This window comes from Xyrauchen texanus, chromosome 24, assembly GCF_025860055.1.
Source record: "Xyrauchen texanus isolate HMW12.3.18 chromosome 24, RBS_HiC_50CHRs, whole genome shotgun sequence".
Taxonomy (NCBI): Eukaryota; Metazoa; Chordata; class Actinopteri; order Cypriniformes; family Catostomidae; genus Xyrauchen; species Xyrauchen texanus.
In genome coordinates this window covers 17,495,868-17,516,135 of record NC_068299.1, presented here as the reverse complement: position 1 = coordinate 17,516,135, position 20,268 = coordinate 17,495,868, and the positions used below count along the sequence as shown (strand labels likewise).

At 42.2% G+C, this 20,268-nt stretch overlaps 1 protein-coding gene across 5 annotated transcripts in view; it reads right to left on the bottom strand.

Annotated features, from left to right (window-relative positions):
• LOC127617971 (potassium voltage-gated channel subfamily KQT member 5-like) overlaps nt 1-20,268 on the bottom strand; it is a 175,306-nt gene that overhangs the window by 39,384 nt on the left and 115,654 nt on the right. For all 5 annotated transcript variants that reach the window (XM_052090166.1, XM_052090164.1, XM_052090167.1 and 2 more), the window contains exons 2-3: nt 13,792-13,882; nt 5,678-5,804 (exon numbers count right to left, since the gene is read on the bottom strand). In XM_052090166.1, the coding sequence (XP_051946126.1) occupies nt 5,678-5,804; nt 13,792-13,882 (218 nt within the window). The remainder of the gene's footprint in view (nt 1-5,677; nt 5,805-13,791; nt 13,883-20,268) is intronic.

Genomic DNA, 20,268 nt, shown 5'->3' with positions numbered 1-20,268 from the left:
CATGTTCTCTCAGTGAGAACATGAGCCATCCACAAACGCCGCCTCAGTGTGATCGTGGCCCAAACACACGAGACAGCGCCTGTGGCCGTCTGAAGCGGAGAGCACTCTACCGCATCCAGGAACAACACAGGGGCGGAAGGGCATCTTGAAAAAGACGCGTCCTGAAAAGGACGTTCAACACCGCTGTGTTTTGCTCTTTTAGAGAAATTCACTCTTTTAAGGGAAATAACTCTTTTAATACACAGTATGTGTGTGTGTCTGCGCTGTCGAAGCGCTCAGGGGCAACAATGCACGCCGTGCAAAGTAGGAGAAAGCCGCTGTTGTGCGCCATAAAATCCAACAGCATGCAGATCGTCAGAGGACACAGGAACGTAATAGTGGTGTGTAACTCGCAGCAAACTGCAGACAGACCATCGGCTCCGAAGAAATTTTCTGAATGAACTCCCATATTTGCGCCGCTTAAATACCCGTATGTCCGGGGGCGGGACATGCAAATACTGGCTGCCAACTCTCATTGGCCTTTTTTCATAGATCAGAGGTGGATATCGGCGCTCAAGAGAGACCCCTAGTGTCGCTTCTCCGACACAACGTGGAGAGAGCGACAGAAGGGTAACTATCTAATAATATTTGCGATTAAAATTTCGTTTTGTCAGGGTACATGGTTATGCTGCGTTCCATTCAGGTTGGATGTGGTATATTCCTACTTGATATCTCCGACCATAAATGCATTCCATTCCCCGATATTCAAAACTGTAATGGTCCCGTTAGCTTAGAAGGGGTTTGACTCTCATTAGAGATGTCTCCTAGCAACCTAACTGATAAAAAATGCTGCAGCACTAACATTTGTGCTACAGGTGTACAATTATCAAAAGAGATTATAATGTTTTATACACCTGTTTCTGCAGGTGTGTGTTAAACAAGATTTAATATCATGTAAAGTGGAAACAAACTCATTTATCAATATTACTTAATAATGTGAATGTTTATCACTTACTTTGTATATCTCCCTGAGTGTCGACATATTTGTGTGACATCATGCCCCTGTATCTCAGTGAAATCGGAGTTGAGAATTTCTGCATGAGCCTACAAGTTGTAATTCTGACTTCAAGATGCATTCCATTTCACTTTTCCTAGTAGGATGTGGTAAAATCTGACTTATCGAGTTGAATGGAACAGGGCACTACTTTTCAAAACATGATCCGACACTGAATGCTCAAGCAGCCTAATTTACACTTAGAAAACTCTTGATGTTGCTATAACAATGCAAAAAGTACTTTCCTGTTTAATAAATTAAGCAATCACATGGTCACACAGAACATCTCGTGTTTTTAAATCCATAAGGATCTCAATTATGAAGCCGATTGGTCAGCAAGATCTCGTGGTAGCTTTCAAATTACATCACTTAAAGCATGATTGCGTCACTCAAGGTCAGCAAGAAGGCCTCAACTGGGACATATCCTAAAGATCACACCCACCAAGAACAAATAAATCAATCTGATTGGTTGATGAATCTGACAATCTGACTTTAGTTCCGCATTAATTTGCACTGTTGAGGGATTCTATGGAAATTCTGAAGGCCTGAGGGGGTGGAGCTCAGACTCACTCGCTGCTTTGGCCATGTGATTTGTGAAACAGTTGTCACTCTTCGCTTGTGAGCATCAAGGAATAAATTTTGACTGGATAAACTTTTAGTTTTTCTCTATTTGTTTGTAAATTAATTAAGAGTGGAAAACAATAAAAAAATACATAGGCAAAAAGGTGATTGAAAAATTATTTATTTGGCATGTTAGGCCAGCAGAGAAGGATTTGCTGGTCCAGAGAATTCGCCACTGACCTTGAGGCCAATGGCTAATTTTGTTTATGTTGTTCAATGAGTCAAAGTCAGTCAACATAAACACATTGATGTACATAGTTATTAGCGAGCTGGTGCAAATGTACCTAAATCTGAACGATCGCTTAGAGACATTTTCCAAGACCAAGTAAATTTTTTTGTCTTCTATAGGAATTAATTCTTCTAAAGTGCCCATTCACTCATGTGCCGTCTGCCATTCACACATCTGTCTAAAGTAAGATATGCCTCTATCATCCATTCATCCATCCATCCATCTTCAACCGCTTATCCGAAGTCGGGTCGCGGGGGCAGCTGCTCCAGCAGGGGGCCCCAAACTTCCCTATCCCGAGCAACATTAACCAACTCTGACTGGGGGACCCCGAGGCGTTCCCAGGCCAGTGTGGAGATGTAATCTCTCCACCTAGTCCTGGGTCTTCCCCGAGGCCTCCTCCTAGCTGGACGTGCCTGAAACACCTCCCTAGGGAGGCGGCCAGGGGGCATCCTTACCAGATGCCCAAACCACCTCAACTGACTCCTTTCAACACAAAGGAGCAGCGGCTCTACTCCGAGCTCCTCACGGATGACTGAGCTCCTCACCCTATCTCTAAGGGAGAAGCCCGCCACCCTTCTGAGGAAGCCCATTTCGCCCGCTTGTACTCGCGACCTAGTTCTTTCGGTCATGACCCAACCTTCGTGACCATAGGTGAGGGTAGGAACAAAAATTGACCGGTAGATCGAGAGCTTTGCCTTTCGGCTCAGCTCTCTTTTCGTGACAACGGTGCGATAGAGCGAGTGCAATACCGCCCCCGCTGCCCCGATTCTCCAGCCAACCTCCCTCTCCATTGTCCCCTCACTCGTGAACAAGACCCCGAGATACTTGAACTCCTTCACTTGGGGCAAAACCTCATTCCCTACCTGGAGTACGCACTCCATCGGTTTCCTGCCTCTATCATCATTGTTTTATATTTGTTCTGCACATTAACAATTTTATACACTTTGCGTGTAGCATTTTAGCACATTAGCGTCATAGTGTTGTAACGTATACAAGACAAATTAAGCATTTTCTACTGCTTATATTACTTAAAATCATCATTGAGTGGTTAAAACAGCTTCTTTAAATGACCTCATGTGAATTCTACTCAGAATGAAGCATAAAGTCATTGATATCATATTTATAAGGTTTTACATGTAGCGTCCTCATATTTAAATGTACTTCTAAATGCCTCCCACATCGGTGTGGTGGGTGTCTGAATGCATATACCATTGCTTGGCTGTTTAGAACTTCTTTTTACCCCTGAATGAAGAATGAAGAAAAACTTCTACAGAAGAATATCGAGGCCTTTAGTCTGCTGGCAGAACAGATTATAAAGGATGTGGTTAATTATCACATTTAAGTAAGTGTGCTTCATTAAGGGAATAAGGGCTATGTAGTATTCAAATATCTTTACATTATTTGTAATGGGACATGCTAACTACATGTCTGGAGCAGGGAGGGGAATTAGTGCTCTTTGTTCTCTGTCTAATTATTTAGAGTTAGTCACTGATGGAGCTCTCACTCTTAATAATTGGAGAAGAGGCTCAGTGCATGACAAACAACACACATTGATAAATTCACATTGCAGCCTGAAATTACCCTCATACATCACAATACCACATACCACAAATAATAAATATAAATAGCATTGGTTAGTTATTGCCTGTAATCTCTCTCCTCAATAGAGAATTAAAAGAGAGCTCATGAAAATCTTGCAGTCATTATGTACTGCCGTGGCCAAAAGTATTGGCAGTGACATACATTTTGTGTTTCAGTTATTGGCAGTGACATAGGTTTTCTGCTTCAGTTGTTGTGGTGTTGCTTAACATTTTTCTAGATTATTGTGCAGAGTGATCAGATGCATTTTAAATAATTGCAAAAAGCTTAATTGACCAAAAAAATGAACTTGATCACAAAAACAAAAATGTCACTGTTTGGCCCTGGCACAAAATGACCATCTAACATTATTTCACTAATAATATCAGCAGCACCTGGGAAAGTGTAAATAAGTACGAAATCACTCCATCATTCTGATTGGATTATAAGAGCAGACTGTTTGCTATAAAAGGAGGGAAGAAGTGCTTCCATTAATTGTGTTCTTGTTCGCAATGGTTACCTCTAAAGAAAGACGCGCAGCCATCATCGCTTTGCATCAAAATGGCCTCACATGCAAGGAAATTGCTGCAAATAATATTGCACCTGAAAGGAACATTTACTGGATCATCAAGAACAGGGTGCCCACACTTTTTTGTGTGATGATCTACTTTTAAATGACCAACTCAATAAGATCTACCAACTAAAAAAACACAGTTTCATTTAAAAAAAGAAAACGCTTGTTGGGACTACTGCATGTATCCCTAAATGGAATTCATCTTCTAATTAATAAAAAAATATATAATAATGTTCAATGTTGATATCATTCAGTTTTAAAACTAAACCCAAAACACCTACAGCACAATAGATTACAATAGCCAGGGCATTTACCTTATTCTGATGACAAGTAAATATTGACCAGGCGAGGTTTTGTTTATTCAGTTGCCATAACAACTAGGTTTGCAGACAATGGAATCAGACAGTTTTGCCTAATCAGGGCAGTAGCATCACAATCACAGAGAGAGGTTAAACTGCAGTGAAGAAGGCTTCAGGACGTCCCAGAGTGAAGAAAGTGCAAGTGCCAGGACCGTCTCCTCCTGAGGAGTCAGCTACGGAATCATGTCACCACCAGTGTAGAGCTTGCTCAATATTGGCAGCAGGTTGATGTGAGTGCATCTGCACACACAGTGAGGCAAAGACTTTTGGACAATGGCCTGGTGTCAAGAAGGGCAGCAAAGAAGCCACTTATCTCCCAGAAAAACATCAAGGATAGACTGAAATTCAGCAGGAAGTAAAGGGATTGGACAGCAGAAGACTGGTGCAAAGTAATTTTCTCTGATGAAGCCCCCTTCCGACTGTTTGGGACATCTGGAAAATTGATAGTCCGGAAAAGAAGGTGAACGCTACCATGAGTCCTGTGTCGTGCCAACAGTGAAGCATCCTGAGACCATCCATGTGTGGGGTTGCATTTCATCCAAGGGAGTGGGCTCTCTCACAATTCTGCCCAAAAACACTGCCATTAATAAATAATGGTATCAAAACGTCCTGCAAGAGCAACAATCCAGGAGCAATTTGGTGATGATCTGTGCATTTTCCAGCATGATGGAGCACCATGTCACAAGGCAAGAGTGATAATGAAGTGGCTCGGAGATCATTACATTGACATTTTGGATCTGTGGCCAGGCAACTACCCGGATCTTAATCATATAGAGAACCTGTGGTCAGTCCTCAAAAGGCGAGAGGACAAGCAGAAGTCCACAAATTGTGTTAAACTCCGAGCACTAATAAGGCAAGAATGGATCACCATCAGTCAGGATTTGGTCCAGAAGCTGATATCCAGCATGCCAGAGTGAATTGCAGAGGTTATGAAGAACAGGGATCAACACAGTAAACATTGACTCTTTGCATATATTCAATGTTATGGCCAATAAAATCCTTTAAAACTTATGAAACACTAATCATTGTTTTCCACTATACCATATAAACATGTGAAAAAATAATCTACAAATACTGAAGCAGCAAACTTTGCAAAATACAAAATGTATGTCACTGCCAATACTTTTGGCCACGGCTATATGTTTAGGTCAGTAATCAATCCAGCGCAGAGATGCAATCATTACGCCATCTGTCAATATCTTTAACAACATGGCAGTCCCCCACATCCTGTACAAACACACAAATACTGTACACACTCACAGAACACATGCTTACTATCTTACCGATGACACAGAAAGGTTTTCTAGCGAAGCGCATTCGACCTTGCCATCCCCTGTAGCGACAGCAGCATCCAGCTGACCAGATGCGAATGATGTACTCCAGACCAAACACAACAATCATCACAAACTCCTGTAAAACAAAAATGCACACAAACCCCTATCATGACATCATCAGTACAACAATTACACCGGAAAGCATGCTCACACATACATGTTTTACATTTTAGATTTAGTATATATCAATTATGGGTGCCTCTACAATTAGAGGATTTGTTCTGTCCCTTTGAAAGATTTTAGAGGAGAGAAAATGTTGTTCTAATGAATAACTTTAATTACTATCCTCAAGATTCTGTCCCATACCCAGACTTTTGCACTCTTCATAAATAAATAAAAAAAGTGTTACTGTTGCAATGGTAAGTGAGGACCCAAAAGCGATATAACAAAAGAGTCTTTTAATGTCAGTTCAGGAAGCAATAATGAAAAACACAAATGATCTCCTTCAGAGAATGACAGCGAACATAAACAACCCGCATAGAGGGCGATGCAAACAGAAGACTTCCTAGAGAACTTCAGTAGGCGTCACAAAGTAGCGGCCGGGGGTAGCAGTGAGCGGCGACTGGCTGCTGGTCTCCCCAGGGAGGGCTAGGGTCGAGAGAAAACACTAGCTGTATCCAGCTCCTCTCGCTGCGTCTGGCGAGCTGGACAGAATACAAATAATGGGTAGTTTAGACGGGAACAGGTAGTAAAGCCAGGCGGATGCCTACAGGACAGGACTCGGACAGCGACAAACGAGACAGTGCTTGTATTCCTTTGCGGGAGAAACTCTAGTGAGAATCCGACAATGGAAGCAGCAAGAACAGAGAAAGAAGTAGAGAGCTAATCAGAGGAAAACGGGAACAGGTGGGAAGAGAATTAGCGAAGTATTCAGGGGAGATAAGGAACAGCTGGAGGAGGAGAAAAGAGGGAAATGAGAAATGACCAAAGAGGGCAGCAGAGGGCGACAGAGAAAAGAGAAAGAACAGGGACAAGACATACCATGACAAAACAAAGACAAGACATAACAGTACCCCCCCCCCCCAACGAGCGCCTCCTGGTGCTCCCGAGGAGGAACCCTGGCGGCTCCGGAGGAAGTCATCGATGAGCGAGCGGTCCAGCACGTCCCGAGAGGGAACCCAACTTCTCTCCTCGGGCCCGTATCCCTCCCAGTCTACCAGAAACTGATGCCCACGACCCCGAGAACGCATATCCAGGATCCTGCGGACCCTGTAGATAGGAGCGCCCTCAACCAAAATAGGGGGGAAACAGGACGAGTGGAAGAGCGCACGGCGGGTTTAACACAAGAGACATGGAAGACCGGGTGGACACGCCGAAGGTGGCGGGGAAGGAGTCGCACCGCAACAGGGCTAATGATTTGAGAGACACGGAACGGACCGATGAAGCGTGGGGTCAATTTACGAGAGGCGGATTTAAGGGGGAGGTTGAGCGTGGAGAGCCATACCTTCTGGCCGCGGCAATATCTAGGGCTTTTAGTTCTACGCTTGTTAGCAGCTCTCACAGTCTGGTCCCTATAGCAGCAAAGAGTGGACCGCACGCCCCTCCAGGTGCACTCACAACGTTGGACAAAAGCCTGGGCGGCGGAACGCAGGAATCGGCGAGTTGCGATGAGAACAGCAGGGGTTGGTACCCAAGGCTACTCTGAAAAGGAGACAGACCGGTGGCCGACGAAGGCAACGAGTTGTGGGCGTACTCTTCCCAGGGGAGGTGCTTGGCCCAGGACGCAGGGTTACGGTACGAAAGACTGCGCAAGATGCGACCAACAGTCTGATTGGCCCGTTCGGCTTGACCGTTAGACTGAGGGTGGAAGCCGGACGAGAGACTGACGGAAGCACCAATCAAACGGCAAAATTCCCTCCAAAACTGAGACGTGAACTGCGGACCTCTGTCCGAGACGATTTTGGATGGGAGGCCATGAAACATTCTCGACGATAATTTGTGCCGTCTCCTTGGCGGAGGGAAGCTTGGCGAGGGGAATAAAATGGGCCGCCTTAGAGAACCGGTCGATGACCGTGAGAATAACGATCTTGCCCGCCGATGAAGGAAGACCGGTGATAAAGTCTAAGGCGATGTGTGACCATGGTCGAGAGGGGATAGGAAGAGGTCTGAGAAGTCCGGCAGGAGGAGAGTTCCCAGACTTAGTCTGCGCGCAGACGGAGCAAGCAGCCACGAAACGACGCATGTCACGTTCCCGAGTGGCCTCCAAAAACGCTGGCGGATTGAAGCAAGCGTCCCCCCAAACGTCGGGGTGACCAGCCAACTTGGCTGAGTGGGCCCACTGAAGAATGGCCAGGGGAGTAGGAACGGGGACGAAAAGAAGGTGTCTAGGGCAGGCGCGCGGTGCAGGGGTGTGGGCGAGCGCTTGTTTAACTTGCCTCTCAATTCCCCAGACAGCCAATCCGAGGACACGTCCCTCAGGGAGAATCCCCTCGGGGTCCGCGGGGGCTTCTGAAGAATTAAAGAGGCGCGATAAGGCATCAGGGCGATAGGAAATAATAAATTCAAAACGGGTAAAAAACAAAGCCCAATGGGACTGACACGCGCTTAGCGGAACGAATATACTCAAGGTTTCTATGGTCCGTCCAAACGACAAACGGAACAGTAGCGCCCTCTAACCATTGTCGCCATTCACCTAGAGCTAAGCGGATGGCGAGCAGCTCGCGGTCTCCCACATCATAGTTACGTTCAGACGGCGACAAGCGATGAGAAAAGTACGCGCAAGGGTGGACCCTATCGTCAGAGGGAGAGCGCTGAGAAAGGATGGCTCCCACGCCTACCTCAGACGCGTCAACCTCAACGATGAACCGTCTGGATACATCGGGAGTAACGAGGATGGGCGTGGACGTAAAGCGGTTCATAAGGAGATCAAAAGCCCTCTGGGTGGAAATGGACCATTCAAAACGCGTCTTGACAGACGTAAGGGCATTCAGGGGGGAAGCCACTTGACTGAAATTACGGATGAAGCGTCGATAGAAATTAGCGAAACCAAGGAAGCGCTGCAGCTCGACGCGTGACTTGGGTACGGGCCAATTAATAACCGCTTGGACCTTGGCGGAATCAATTCTAATACCCTCTGCAGAAATGACAGAACCGAGAAAAATAACAGAGGAGGCATGAAAAGTGCACTTCTCAGCCTTCACGTAAAGGCGGTTCTCTAACAGGCGCTGAAGAACGCGACGGACATGCTGGATATGAACTTGAAGTGACGGCGAAAAAATCAGGATATCGTCGAGGTAAACGAAAACAAAAATGTTCAGCATGTCTCTCAGGACATCATTAATCAGTGCCTGAAAGACAGCTGGGGCGTTTACGAGGCCGAACGGAAGAACCCGATATTCAAAGTGTCCTAACGGAGTGTTAAACGCCGTCTTCCACTCGTCCCCCTCCCTAATGCGTACGAGATGGTAAGCGTTACGAAGGTCCAACTTGGTAAAAAACTTGGCTCCCTGCAAGATCTCGAAGGCCGATGACATAAGAGGAAGCGGGTAACGATTCTTAAAAGTTATGTCATTCAGCCCTCGATAATCAATGCAGGGGCGCAAGGATCCGTTCTTCTTTTTAACAAAAAAAACCCCGCTCCGGTGGGCGAAGAGGAGGGGACAATAGTACCGGCCGCGAGAGCTACAGATAAATAGTCCTCGAGAGCCTTACGTTCGGGGCCGACAGCGAGTAAAGTCTACCCGAGGCGAGTGGTACCCGGAAAAAGCTCAATATTACAGTCATACGAACGGTGTGGCGGAAGAGAAGTGGCCCGGGACCGACAGAACACCGCCCGCAGATCGTGATACTCCTCCGGAACCCCTGTCAAATCGCCAGGCTCCTCCTGTGAAGAAAAGACAGAAGAAAGGGGGGAATAACAGACATTAAACATTCCACATGACAAGACACATTCCAAGAAAGGATAGTATTCTTAGACCAATCGATAGTGGGGTTATGCTGAACAAGCCAGGGATGGCCTAAGACTATAGGAGTGAAGGGTGACTGAAAAATAAAAAAAGAAATAGTCTCGTTATGATTACCAGAAACAGTGAGGGTTAAAGGTAGCGTTTCACGCTGAACCCTGGGGAGGGAGCTACCGTCAAAGGCAAACAAGGCCGTAGGCTCATCTAACCTCTGAAGAGGGATATGTTCTCGTGCCCAGGTCTCAACCATAAAACAGCCCTCTGCCCCAGAGTCAATCAACGCCCTGCAGGTAGTGGACGAGCCGGACCAACGGAGATGGACAGAAAGGCTAGTGCAAGACCTCGAAGGAGAGACCATAGTAGTAGCGCTCACCAGTAGCTCTCCCCTTACTGGTGAGCTTTGGCTTTTACCGGGCAGGAGGTAACAAAGTGGACAGCTGAACCGCAGTAGAGACAGAGGCGATTGATGATTATCCGCTCCTTCTCCTTAGCAGAAATGCGGATGCCCCCCAGCTGCATGGGCTCGGAATCCACGGTTATGGAGGAAGATGGTAGTGCTGAGGAAGAGGAAACAGCAGTGAATGTGAAGTCCCTTCCACGAGTTCGGTGAAGCAGGTCGAACCTTCTCTCTATATGAATAGCGAGCTCAATCACGAAGTCCACACTCGAAGGAACCTCTCTCGAGAGAATCTCATCCTTAACCTCCGCGCAGAGTCCTTCCAGAAAGCGGGCGAGTAAAGCCGGCTTGTTCCAGTCACAGGAGGCAGCAAGAGTGCGAAACTCAATGGAGTAATCAGTGACGGATCGCTTCCCCTGATGAAGTGAAGACAAGACCCGGGAAGCCTCCTTGCCGAAAACAGAGCGGTCAAAAACCCTTATCATCTCCTCCTTGAAGTCCAGATAATGGTTGGTGCATTCAGCCTCCGCCTCCCAGATCGCCGTTCCCCACTCACGAGCCCGTCCGGAGAGGACAGAAATCACATAGGCGATGCGTGCTCTGCACTGGGAGTAAGTAGAGGGCTGAAGAGAGAAAACAACGTCACACTGAGTGAGGAACGCACGGCATTCAATAGGCTCACCAGCAAAGCACGGTGGATTATTGATCCTGGGTTCAGGTGAGCAGGGAGCCCTGGAGACGGGCGTTGAATCGAGGCGAAGAAGATGTATCTGCTTGGTGAGGTCGGTGACCTGAGCAGCCAGGGCCTCGACGGCATGTCGCGCAGCAGACAGCTCCTCTTCGTGTCTGCCTAACATCGATCCCTGGAACTCGACAGCAGAGTGGAACGGATTCGGAGTTGCTGGGTCCATCTTGGTCGGATTCTTCTGTTGCAATGGTAAGTGAGGACCCAAAAGCGATATAACAAAAAAGTCTTTTAATGTCAGTTCATGAAGCAATAATGAAAAACACAAATGTTCTCCTTCAGAGAATGACAGCGAACATAAACAACCCGCAGAGAAGGCGATGCAAACAGAAGACTTCCTAGAGAACTTCAGTAGGCGTCACAAAGTAGCGGCCGGGGGTAGCAGTGAGCGGCGACTGGCTGCTGGTCTCCCCAGGGAGGGCTAGGGTCGAGAGAAAACACTAGCTGTATCCAGCTCCTCTCGCTGCGTCTGGCGAGCTGGACAGAATACAAATAATGGGTAGTTTAGACGGGAACAGGTAGTAAAGCCAGGCGGATGCCTACAGGACAGGACTCGGACAGCGACAAACGAGACAGTGCTTGTATTCCTTTGCGGGAGAAACTCTAGTGAGAATCCGACAAAGGAAGCAGCAAGAACAGAGAAAGAAGTAGAGAGCTAATCAGAGGAAAACGGGAACAGGTGGGAAGAGAATTAGCGAAGTATTCAGGGGAGATAAGGAACAGCTGGAGGAGGAGAAAAGAGGGAAAGGAGAAATGACCAAAGAGGGCAGCAGAGGGCGACAGAGAAAAGAGAAAGAACAGGGACAAGACATACCATGACAAAACAAAGACAAGACATAACAGTTACTATCAGTGTATAAAAACATATTTAATAACTTATAATATTGGTATCATTTGAACTAATATACATGTATTATCATTGTTATAATAATAATAATAATTGTTTGAAACAAATTGAAATATTATTATTATTATTATGGTGGCGGTTATGGCCCAGCTGTCTTTGTTCTGATATACTTACTGTACACTAACACAGCATATGTTGGAATCAATGAGTAGACATTGCCTATATGGTTATTAATTAAAGCCTCCTCATTAAAACATTTTTTTTTATATAACTTTTCTTAAAATTAGAGATGGCATATGAATTGCCTGAAAATCAAATCAGTTAATCTTACATAATGAAATAAAACCTTATGTAGAGCTAGGCAAAGATATGACAGCCCCCAACAGTGAGAGTGAGGCTAATAGAGAATGATCAGAATATATATTTTTTTAGTTTCCATGGTTATCCACACTTTGGTTCACCACAGGAGGCTGCAGTCATGTCTAGTTAACATACAGTAATGACCCTCTCAGTAATTCCATCACTGGCACATTTCTTGGCCCTGCTAATTGCACTGTTAGATAAACCCCAGCTGAGTTCACCAAGGGTTTCACCTGATTAAAACATCTGTCTGCACAAAGAGTTTAAAACAGAGAGAATTCCATGCCTTCACACCATTTACTGACAGTAAATTAAAACTGCTCACTAATATAGTATGTGTGCTTACAATCAGATGTAGAATTAGGCAATAAATAGGAACTTAAATGTAAAGTGTGTAATTTCGGTGCTACTTGCATCACCTAATGGATTTCCCCAACCTCCATCTTATATTGGTTGGACATTCAGATAGTCCATCCCAAACTCACATCCTTGGTTGAGCCAAAATTGCTGTGTCAGGCTAGCAGTGACTCTAACAAAAAAGCAATGTTTTGATAGCACCACAGAGTCAATGTGTTGCACTTTATGTGGAAACTTATAATTGGTTTTTAAAATTTCATATTTTGGATATAATTAGCATCTCATAGACCATTTTATTGAATGATCTATCAAACGATAATGTTTATATCCAAACATCTGGTCATCTTTTGCAGCTGTTGATCGACAAATCAACAAATATTTAATTTTCACAGGTCATATTCTATGTTACCCTCACTTCTGGGGGGCAAGAGGCCCGGGATAGGCTTTAAACTGGCCTGTTATAATGAACCGTGTCAATCGAGCTGGGTTTCCCATGGCTTGACACAATACTGTATGCTTATCCTGAGCACTATATGATACTAGATGCTGTGCGGGTCCTGCTTTCCCACCAGTGGGGGAGGAGCCATCCTCCCTGATTTCAGGTCAGTTCAGGGTTTCTGATGAAAACATGCACACCTCTCAAGACTTTAATTGATACTAGAATATCGTAGCAATCACTTCTAGGATTCTAGTGGGACGGAGGTGTTATATCACTAAAAGAACCATGGTGCTTTGAAACCAGCAAAGCATTTCAATTCAAGGATGAAACCAGTTCTAAATAATACAACTTGGATCAAGTGGCAGAATCTTAGTGACTATCTTTAAACGTGAACAAGGTCTCCCTTCAGTTGGTTTTGCAGGACAGCATCTAGACTTTAAGCCTGACCAGAAGAAAAATGCAAAAAAACAAAACAAATCTCTAAAATTAGACAAAAGACCAGTCAGACCAAGATGGGAGACTAGCAAAGCCAGCAATCCAGTTTAGGCTGGAATACAAAGCGAATGCACATTAACAGTTACAGTACGTACCACTAACTTATAGTTTCTGTCAGCCTCTGAGTAACACTTGATTAATTTCAGGGTGCAACTCAACATTTTTGGTACACTCAATGAACAAATCATATCTCAGATGTCCACAACAATGCAGTTTGCTTATAACTTGCTTTGTGAATTCCAAAGTTCTTTGGGTTTACTTTATTTTCACCTTTGCGTAATTCCAAATACAGTATATTTGGCTATTTAAGTTTACTAAACAAAATTAATGTAACATGGCTACACTAGGATGTAGATTGTGGATAGAAAATGTCCTTTTACGCTCACCGTTTATAGAACAAGTGCAACCCAAGACAAGTTGACACAGAAACAATGCATCAAAGAATTGCAGAACTAATCGACGAGTCAGTGCAACCCATTCTCCATGGGCTATGATTGGATGTGTGTTCGTGCATGTCTCACCAGTATGAAGAGACAGTGATTGGAGAGCTCCATATGAGTAGGGATGGTGGAGAACACAGACAGAACCAGACAGCCAAACACCAAGGTGAACCTGACAGTGGGAAAAAAGCAAAAATTAAACATTAGTTTTCAGTCTGTGCTATGCAGCTGTTGTCCCTGATGAAAATATTGAAAAATATTCAGATGTTATAAATAGAATGTTAGCCTCAGTCAACATTTAATTTCATTATGGAAAAAGATGCAATGAAAGTGAATAGTGACCGAAGGTGTCTGCTCCTAACATTCGGTCTAGCATCTCCATGGAAGATAGTCATACAAGTTTAGAAAAGCATGAGTGTGAGTAAATGATGAGATAATTTTTTATTTTTGGCTGAACAACCCTTTAAGCAGCCTGGAAGGGACACCAGCATCCAAAACACAGCATTTGCAGGGCTATTCAGCTGGAATAAATGTGAGCTGAAACTAAACATTTATTTTGCTGTGATGTGAAAACACCTTAATAAAATCCCCAGGATAAAGCCCATTAAAGACCCTCCACTGATTCTGTGAGCTTTCAGAGTGGCATTAGATCACAATCAAATCTTGTGGCGCTTTTAAACAGTTATTTTAGCGACTTTACAGTAAACATAATAGCATACAAAAGTACTGGAGGATCTGAATGGCATGCTGTGTACATACACACACGAGGCCATCCTCTATTGCAAATAATCCTGTCCACCATCGTTAAAACGGCAGAGTTTTGCTAATGATGGATGTGTGAGTCTTGTATAACTTTGTCACATCACGCACACCCTCCAACTCTCTGCCACTGCCTGAGAGCTATTTACAGGAAGAGGAAACATACATACATTCTTATCACTTTCTTCATGCCCCTCTCAGGTACACTCTCCCTTTTCACTCATCTCTCTCTTTCCCTTTTGCTCTCACCCTGTATAAACAGGCCATTAACAGCATTGGCCTGAGGTGGTGGAGAACAGAGATGGACTCTTCATTTTCAGAAACAGATGCTGTTTTGTCAGGCATACAGCGCTATGCAGTTGTGTGCAGTCTGAGAGAACTAGCAGACAGTCCAGCATGCACTGTCTCTGGGAGTCTAGATCTTACATTCAACCTTCTCTCCAAGAGTTCACCTTTCTGCCCCACTACCTTTTAGGCTACTGTACCTTTAAGACTTCTATATGTAAATTACCTTAAGTAACTACAGTAGAAATGGACCAATATACAGTACATACAGTAGGCCAGGCCAATATCTGGCCATTTTAAGAATATCTGCCGATAGCTGTTAATGGATAGTTACTGTTTTTAATTTTAAGTAAATATTGTGTAAATGAGCATTTCATTTCTGCAATTTTCTGTACAACTATTTTGCTATCCTTAAATTGCATTACTGTTATGTATACCCTGTCTTGTTTCACTGTTGCCCTTTTGTTTGCCATTTTTGTCACTTTTGCATTTCTTAGTTTTCACTTTAGTCCCTTATGTAACTCCATAGTCCCCTTGTTAGCGTTCGTGTTTTCTGTCATTGTTTTCACCTGCCCTCATTAGTTTGCCTTTTGCTTCTGTTAATCACCTTGTTATCTTGTTTGAGTTCTGTTCGTTCATTGGCCCCTTTTTCCCATGTTTATGTATTTATACCCTGTTTCTTTGTTCAGTCCTTGTCTATCGTTGTTTGATGTTAGCCTGGTGTGTGTTTCCTTCCCGAGTCCTCTGTTTGTTTACATCGTGTTTAGTTAACAGTTTTTATGTTTTATTTCCCCATTGTGGGTTGTTCCTTTGTGTTTACCTGTTTGTTTATTAAATAAAGTTTAAACTGCGTTTGGATCCGCATCTCCTTGTCTGCCTCGTTGCTCAAGCGTTATAATTACATGTTGGAATTCTGTTGGCCAACAGTTCTCCAGATTGCTGACTGATTGAGATTCCTGAATGACCCATTTGCAGCCTACAATGCATTTTATTAATTTTCTGAGTTGACTAGGGAGGGTGCTTTGCATTGTAAATATTAAGTATATCTATATACTACACTGAAAGCTTAAAAAGTCCAAGAAAAATTGTGTTTTTCATACTTTGACACCTCTAAAGCAAGAAGAGCCTCAAATCACTGTATTTTCTCATTTACTATAAATATTCTTAAAATACCATTCTGCAGTTGCACACAACAGCACAAAAGCAAACACAGTAACTACACACAGAAAAAAAATGGCTGAAACTAAAACATCAATATCAATGAAAATGTATATATATATATATTAGTATCGCAATATCCAATTACGTCGGCAAATCCCGGGCTGAGGGATCAGTGAATATTCTTGCTTAAGTGATTTTGCTTTGAAAATTACATTTATAAAAATAAAAAATGAAAAACTTAAACCAGCTACATTTCTAAATTCAAATTGGACTCCAAACAAAATGAAAAAGCATTAAATGTAAAGGTGGAAAAGTAACCACCTTTCCATTACTTTTCCAGAGTCTATAAAAATGACTTACACAAACAAAGACATAAAAACAATTATAAATGTAAAAATAATAATTATAATGATGATAATAATCACTGAAATATAAATTATAATTCGAGGTGAATGTGTTTTTGTATTATTTTATGTTTTAGTTTAGTCATGCTACAGAATTGTGGCCACAATGAACTGCTCTGTGGAAATAAAGTGAACTGAACTCAAAGAGCCTTCTGAGCTGAGATGTCTGAGGTCATTTGCAGCACACATAGACAATACTGTTCTTGCAGTAAAAAATAAATTCAGAAGACAGAAACAAAGAAAGAGTGAGAACCTTTTACACGTGTGTTGCACCTGACTGCACACCTCCGTACAAATAGCGTGTCATACATGTGCATAGACGGCTTTTCTGTCATCCGTTCATAATAATATAATAAAAGCACATGTCTGTGTGTCTACGGGCAATTAATTTGATAATAATAATAGCCTAATAAAATTAATAATAATAATAATAATTTAATACATTAATGGGAAAACAAGCCAAATATTGTCTTGACATCATCAAAGGCATCAGCTATTGTCGATCCCCAATATCATCGTCTGTCGGCACAACCCTATAATGTTCATAAATGTTCAGACAGTCTTCTTGCTGGTATTTCTGACACATTCAGAATCATTACCGCTTTTGCTGGTGTCGCTGCGGCTTGCTACTTGCGTGCACTAGTAAAATTTATATTTTAAAGGCGCATTATTATGGTTTAGTATTTCTCTGTAATGTAGAACACTGTTAGCAATGTTACTAATAATATACTTTCTCAGCCCTGGAACTCAAACCATTTTCTGATGCCCCCCCCCAAAAAATATATTTAAGTAATTAAATTAATATCATAAAAACTAATGGTTTGAACTAATCTTTGGTCGGGGACAGCACTAAAAATAATCGTATTTGATGTATCCTAGGTCACATTTTCTATGATCTTGCATAATTTTAGTAATGGTTTTAAAGTATAAACGCATGTATCAAGTCACATGATTTTTAGTAACAACAACAAAAGGGAAATTTTCTCTCCCCCTTGAAAAAGTTAATGAGCATATTTATTTATATGAGCCCCTTATATTAATTATATAGATTATTTCCTAATTTCAAACATTATTCAAACAAACCACACTGTACAGTATATTAAACAGGAGGAAAACTTTGTTCAAAATTTATCCACAAGTCTTGGAGGTACAGACGTTAATATTATTATTATTAATAATAATAATAATAATAATAATAATAATAATAATAATAATAACAACAATGTAATATAGTGTTTACATTTTTTTATATAGAGATTCTACCTAAAAGATTATTTAAAGCTGATGTAATTTCTGTGAAACTAGCACCACCGAACCGAATTGCAAAAATAAACAATGTTTTCAAAACAGCTTTCCGAATAAGCACCTCTGTTGTTCAGATCGACAGATAGTCACACCTCCAACTCAAGCCATGTCATGTTTCTGTTTTTATTCATGTATTATATAATGTCTTTTATTTTGAAGTTTAGTTTCCATGTGTCATATCATGTGTCATGTGACCCTCATGTTCCACCAGGTTTATTTGTCTTGTCTTCTTATTGGTTTTTATTTTATTAGTCCTGTTATCTTATTATCAGTTCGGTTCCGTCACTGGTTCTCATGTTATTAGTTCTGGTCTTTCATTGGTTTCTGTTACTTGTTAACACCGGTTTGTGTATTTATAACTAGTATTGAGATTGTGTCATATTGTTTCCAAGTCTTAGTCAAATCAAGTATAAGTCCAGCCCAGTCAAGTCAAGTGGCGTCCTTTGGTTGTTTGTTTTCTGTGTCTTTTAATTTAATAAACTGCACTTGGGTTCTCACAAAGAATTTTGCTTTTGCACGATAGATCTGGCAGGCCTAAACTTGACATCCTACTCTCTCCAAATGATTTCACTGAGGATGAAATTTAAATAGAGTACATTTGAGAGGTGTTTATTCAGTAGGTGTGATCAATGACAAACTAGTTGTGAGTTTGTTAACAGCTGTCATCACAATCCTGCTGACAGACCTCACCTGTTCCACTCTCTTGTCTTTCTCTTTTTGTTGATGAGATGGAGCCTGTCTGACCTACTCTTCACCTTTTTAGTGTTTGGCTAACACATGTACACCCGCACACAGCCCAGACTCTTTCAGACAGTGTGAGGGCTTCTGTGAATCTCATAACACTTCATACTATAACAATCCCAGAAGACTGGATCGTGACAGATTTTATGAGACATTGCAGGATATAGAACTTTCCATATCCTGGTGGTACAGCAGACCACAACTATTACACTCAAACTGATGTCGTTCTACACAGTTTATTACAATTAAACATGTGTAAAGCCAAATGTACTCACACATACGCACAGTCTAAGAAAAGGGCTTCTGCTACAATAATTACTATAACCCAATAAACGCCAAAAACGGAAGCAGCATCATACAGTTTAAAACACATATGTGCACCCACAGAAGCACCATGCTGATTTTTGAAACTACCAAATTTGTTTTAATCTTTGATATATATATATATATTTGGACTGTTGATTTAACACGTTATTTCAGTGCGATTAATTATATGCAAAATAACGCATTAAAGAAATTGACACAATTAACCGAGAACCGGTTCTTTTTCAGAACTGATTCCATTCTTTACAAAATACTGGAATCATATGTTCTTTGAGACTTTCGGTTCCGTTAATGGTTCTCCTACGTGCAATTTTCTCACCGTTTACAGTGGTAGGTCTAGTGCTGTGGCAGGAGGGACACAACGTCTCGTTCCTTCCCTCAGGGAACGGAGGTTACAACAGTAACCATGACATTCCCCTTCTGTCACTCACTAGACGTTGTGTCGAATTAAGTGACACAAGGGGTCCCATATAAAAACGCCACGCACTGACCGTGTAACGTGAACTGCTGAGACAGGTGCAAGCAGGCTACTGCGTGCTAGAGGCAACTGTGTCGGCTGCACGTAGCCCTCCCCAATGCCCCCAAAGAGGTGTCACATACAGACCCTAGGTTCCCTGCACCCCTGAGGGTGACTATGCGAGATTAGGGTTGTAACTAATGATTATTTTGATAATTGATTCATCTTTTAATATTTATTTGATTAACCGATTGGTCAGATACCAAAAAATATTTCCTGTATTTTATTAAAATGTGATAAAAAACATTTTATAAAATAAAATGATAAAGGCCGTAAGGATTTGGTTTGATTCAAGGTACTGAATTCACAATTCAACTTTAACAAAACTTTGAACAAAGCTTGAATCATGAAAAGACACGTTTGAATTTATTATCATTATTTTTAGGACATACGCAAAACAGTTCCATTCCTTTACTTGTAAAATTTACTGTTGAAAAAGTTCTATTCATTAAAAAGACAAATGATCTGTCGGGCATAGAGTGGGATGAAAAATCAGCCCAGCAGAGGGCAATGGTGACACCAGTATAGACATATTAATAATTCTACCTAGCTGAAAGATAGATAATTATGTTAGATACAGTACATACTGTATGCTTGTACACTACCAGGGATTACATACATTGAGTATTTTAAATGAACATTGTAAGATTTAAAATAGTACTGTCACTTATTTCTAAACTATTCTTTTCAAAAATATATTTTTTAATGGTAATGTATCTAGTAAAATCATATTTGCCATAGTTTAAATTTACTAGTGAAATCAGACATTCCATTTGACATTATCAGGACTATCAAACATTAGGACCCTTAGCATTATTATAAATTATATTCAGCATTATAAACAGTATAGTTTAATATAGTACAATCATCTGTAAACACAGAGCATATTCTCTCTCGCCATAGGTGGATTATGTACCAGGACAATTGGGCCAGTGCCCAGGAGCCCTTGACTACCAGCAAGCAGCAAGGTTTTGCGGCCCCTCAACTTTGAAAACAAACATTTGTAAATTCTTAAATATGTGGGCCCCACAGCTTGTATAAAGCCCCCTCGACAGGGCCCTG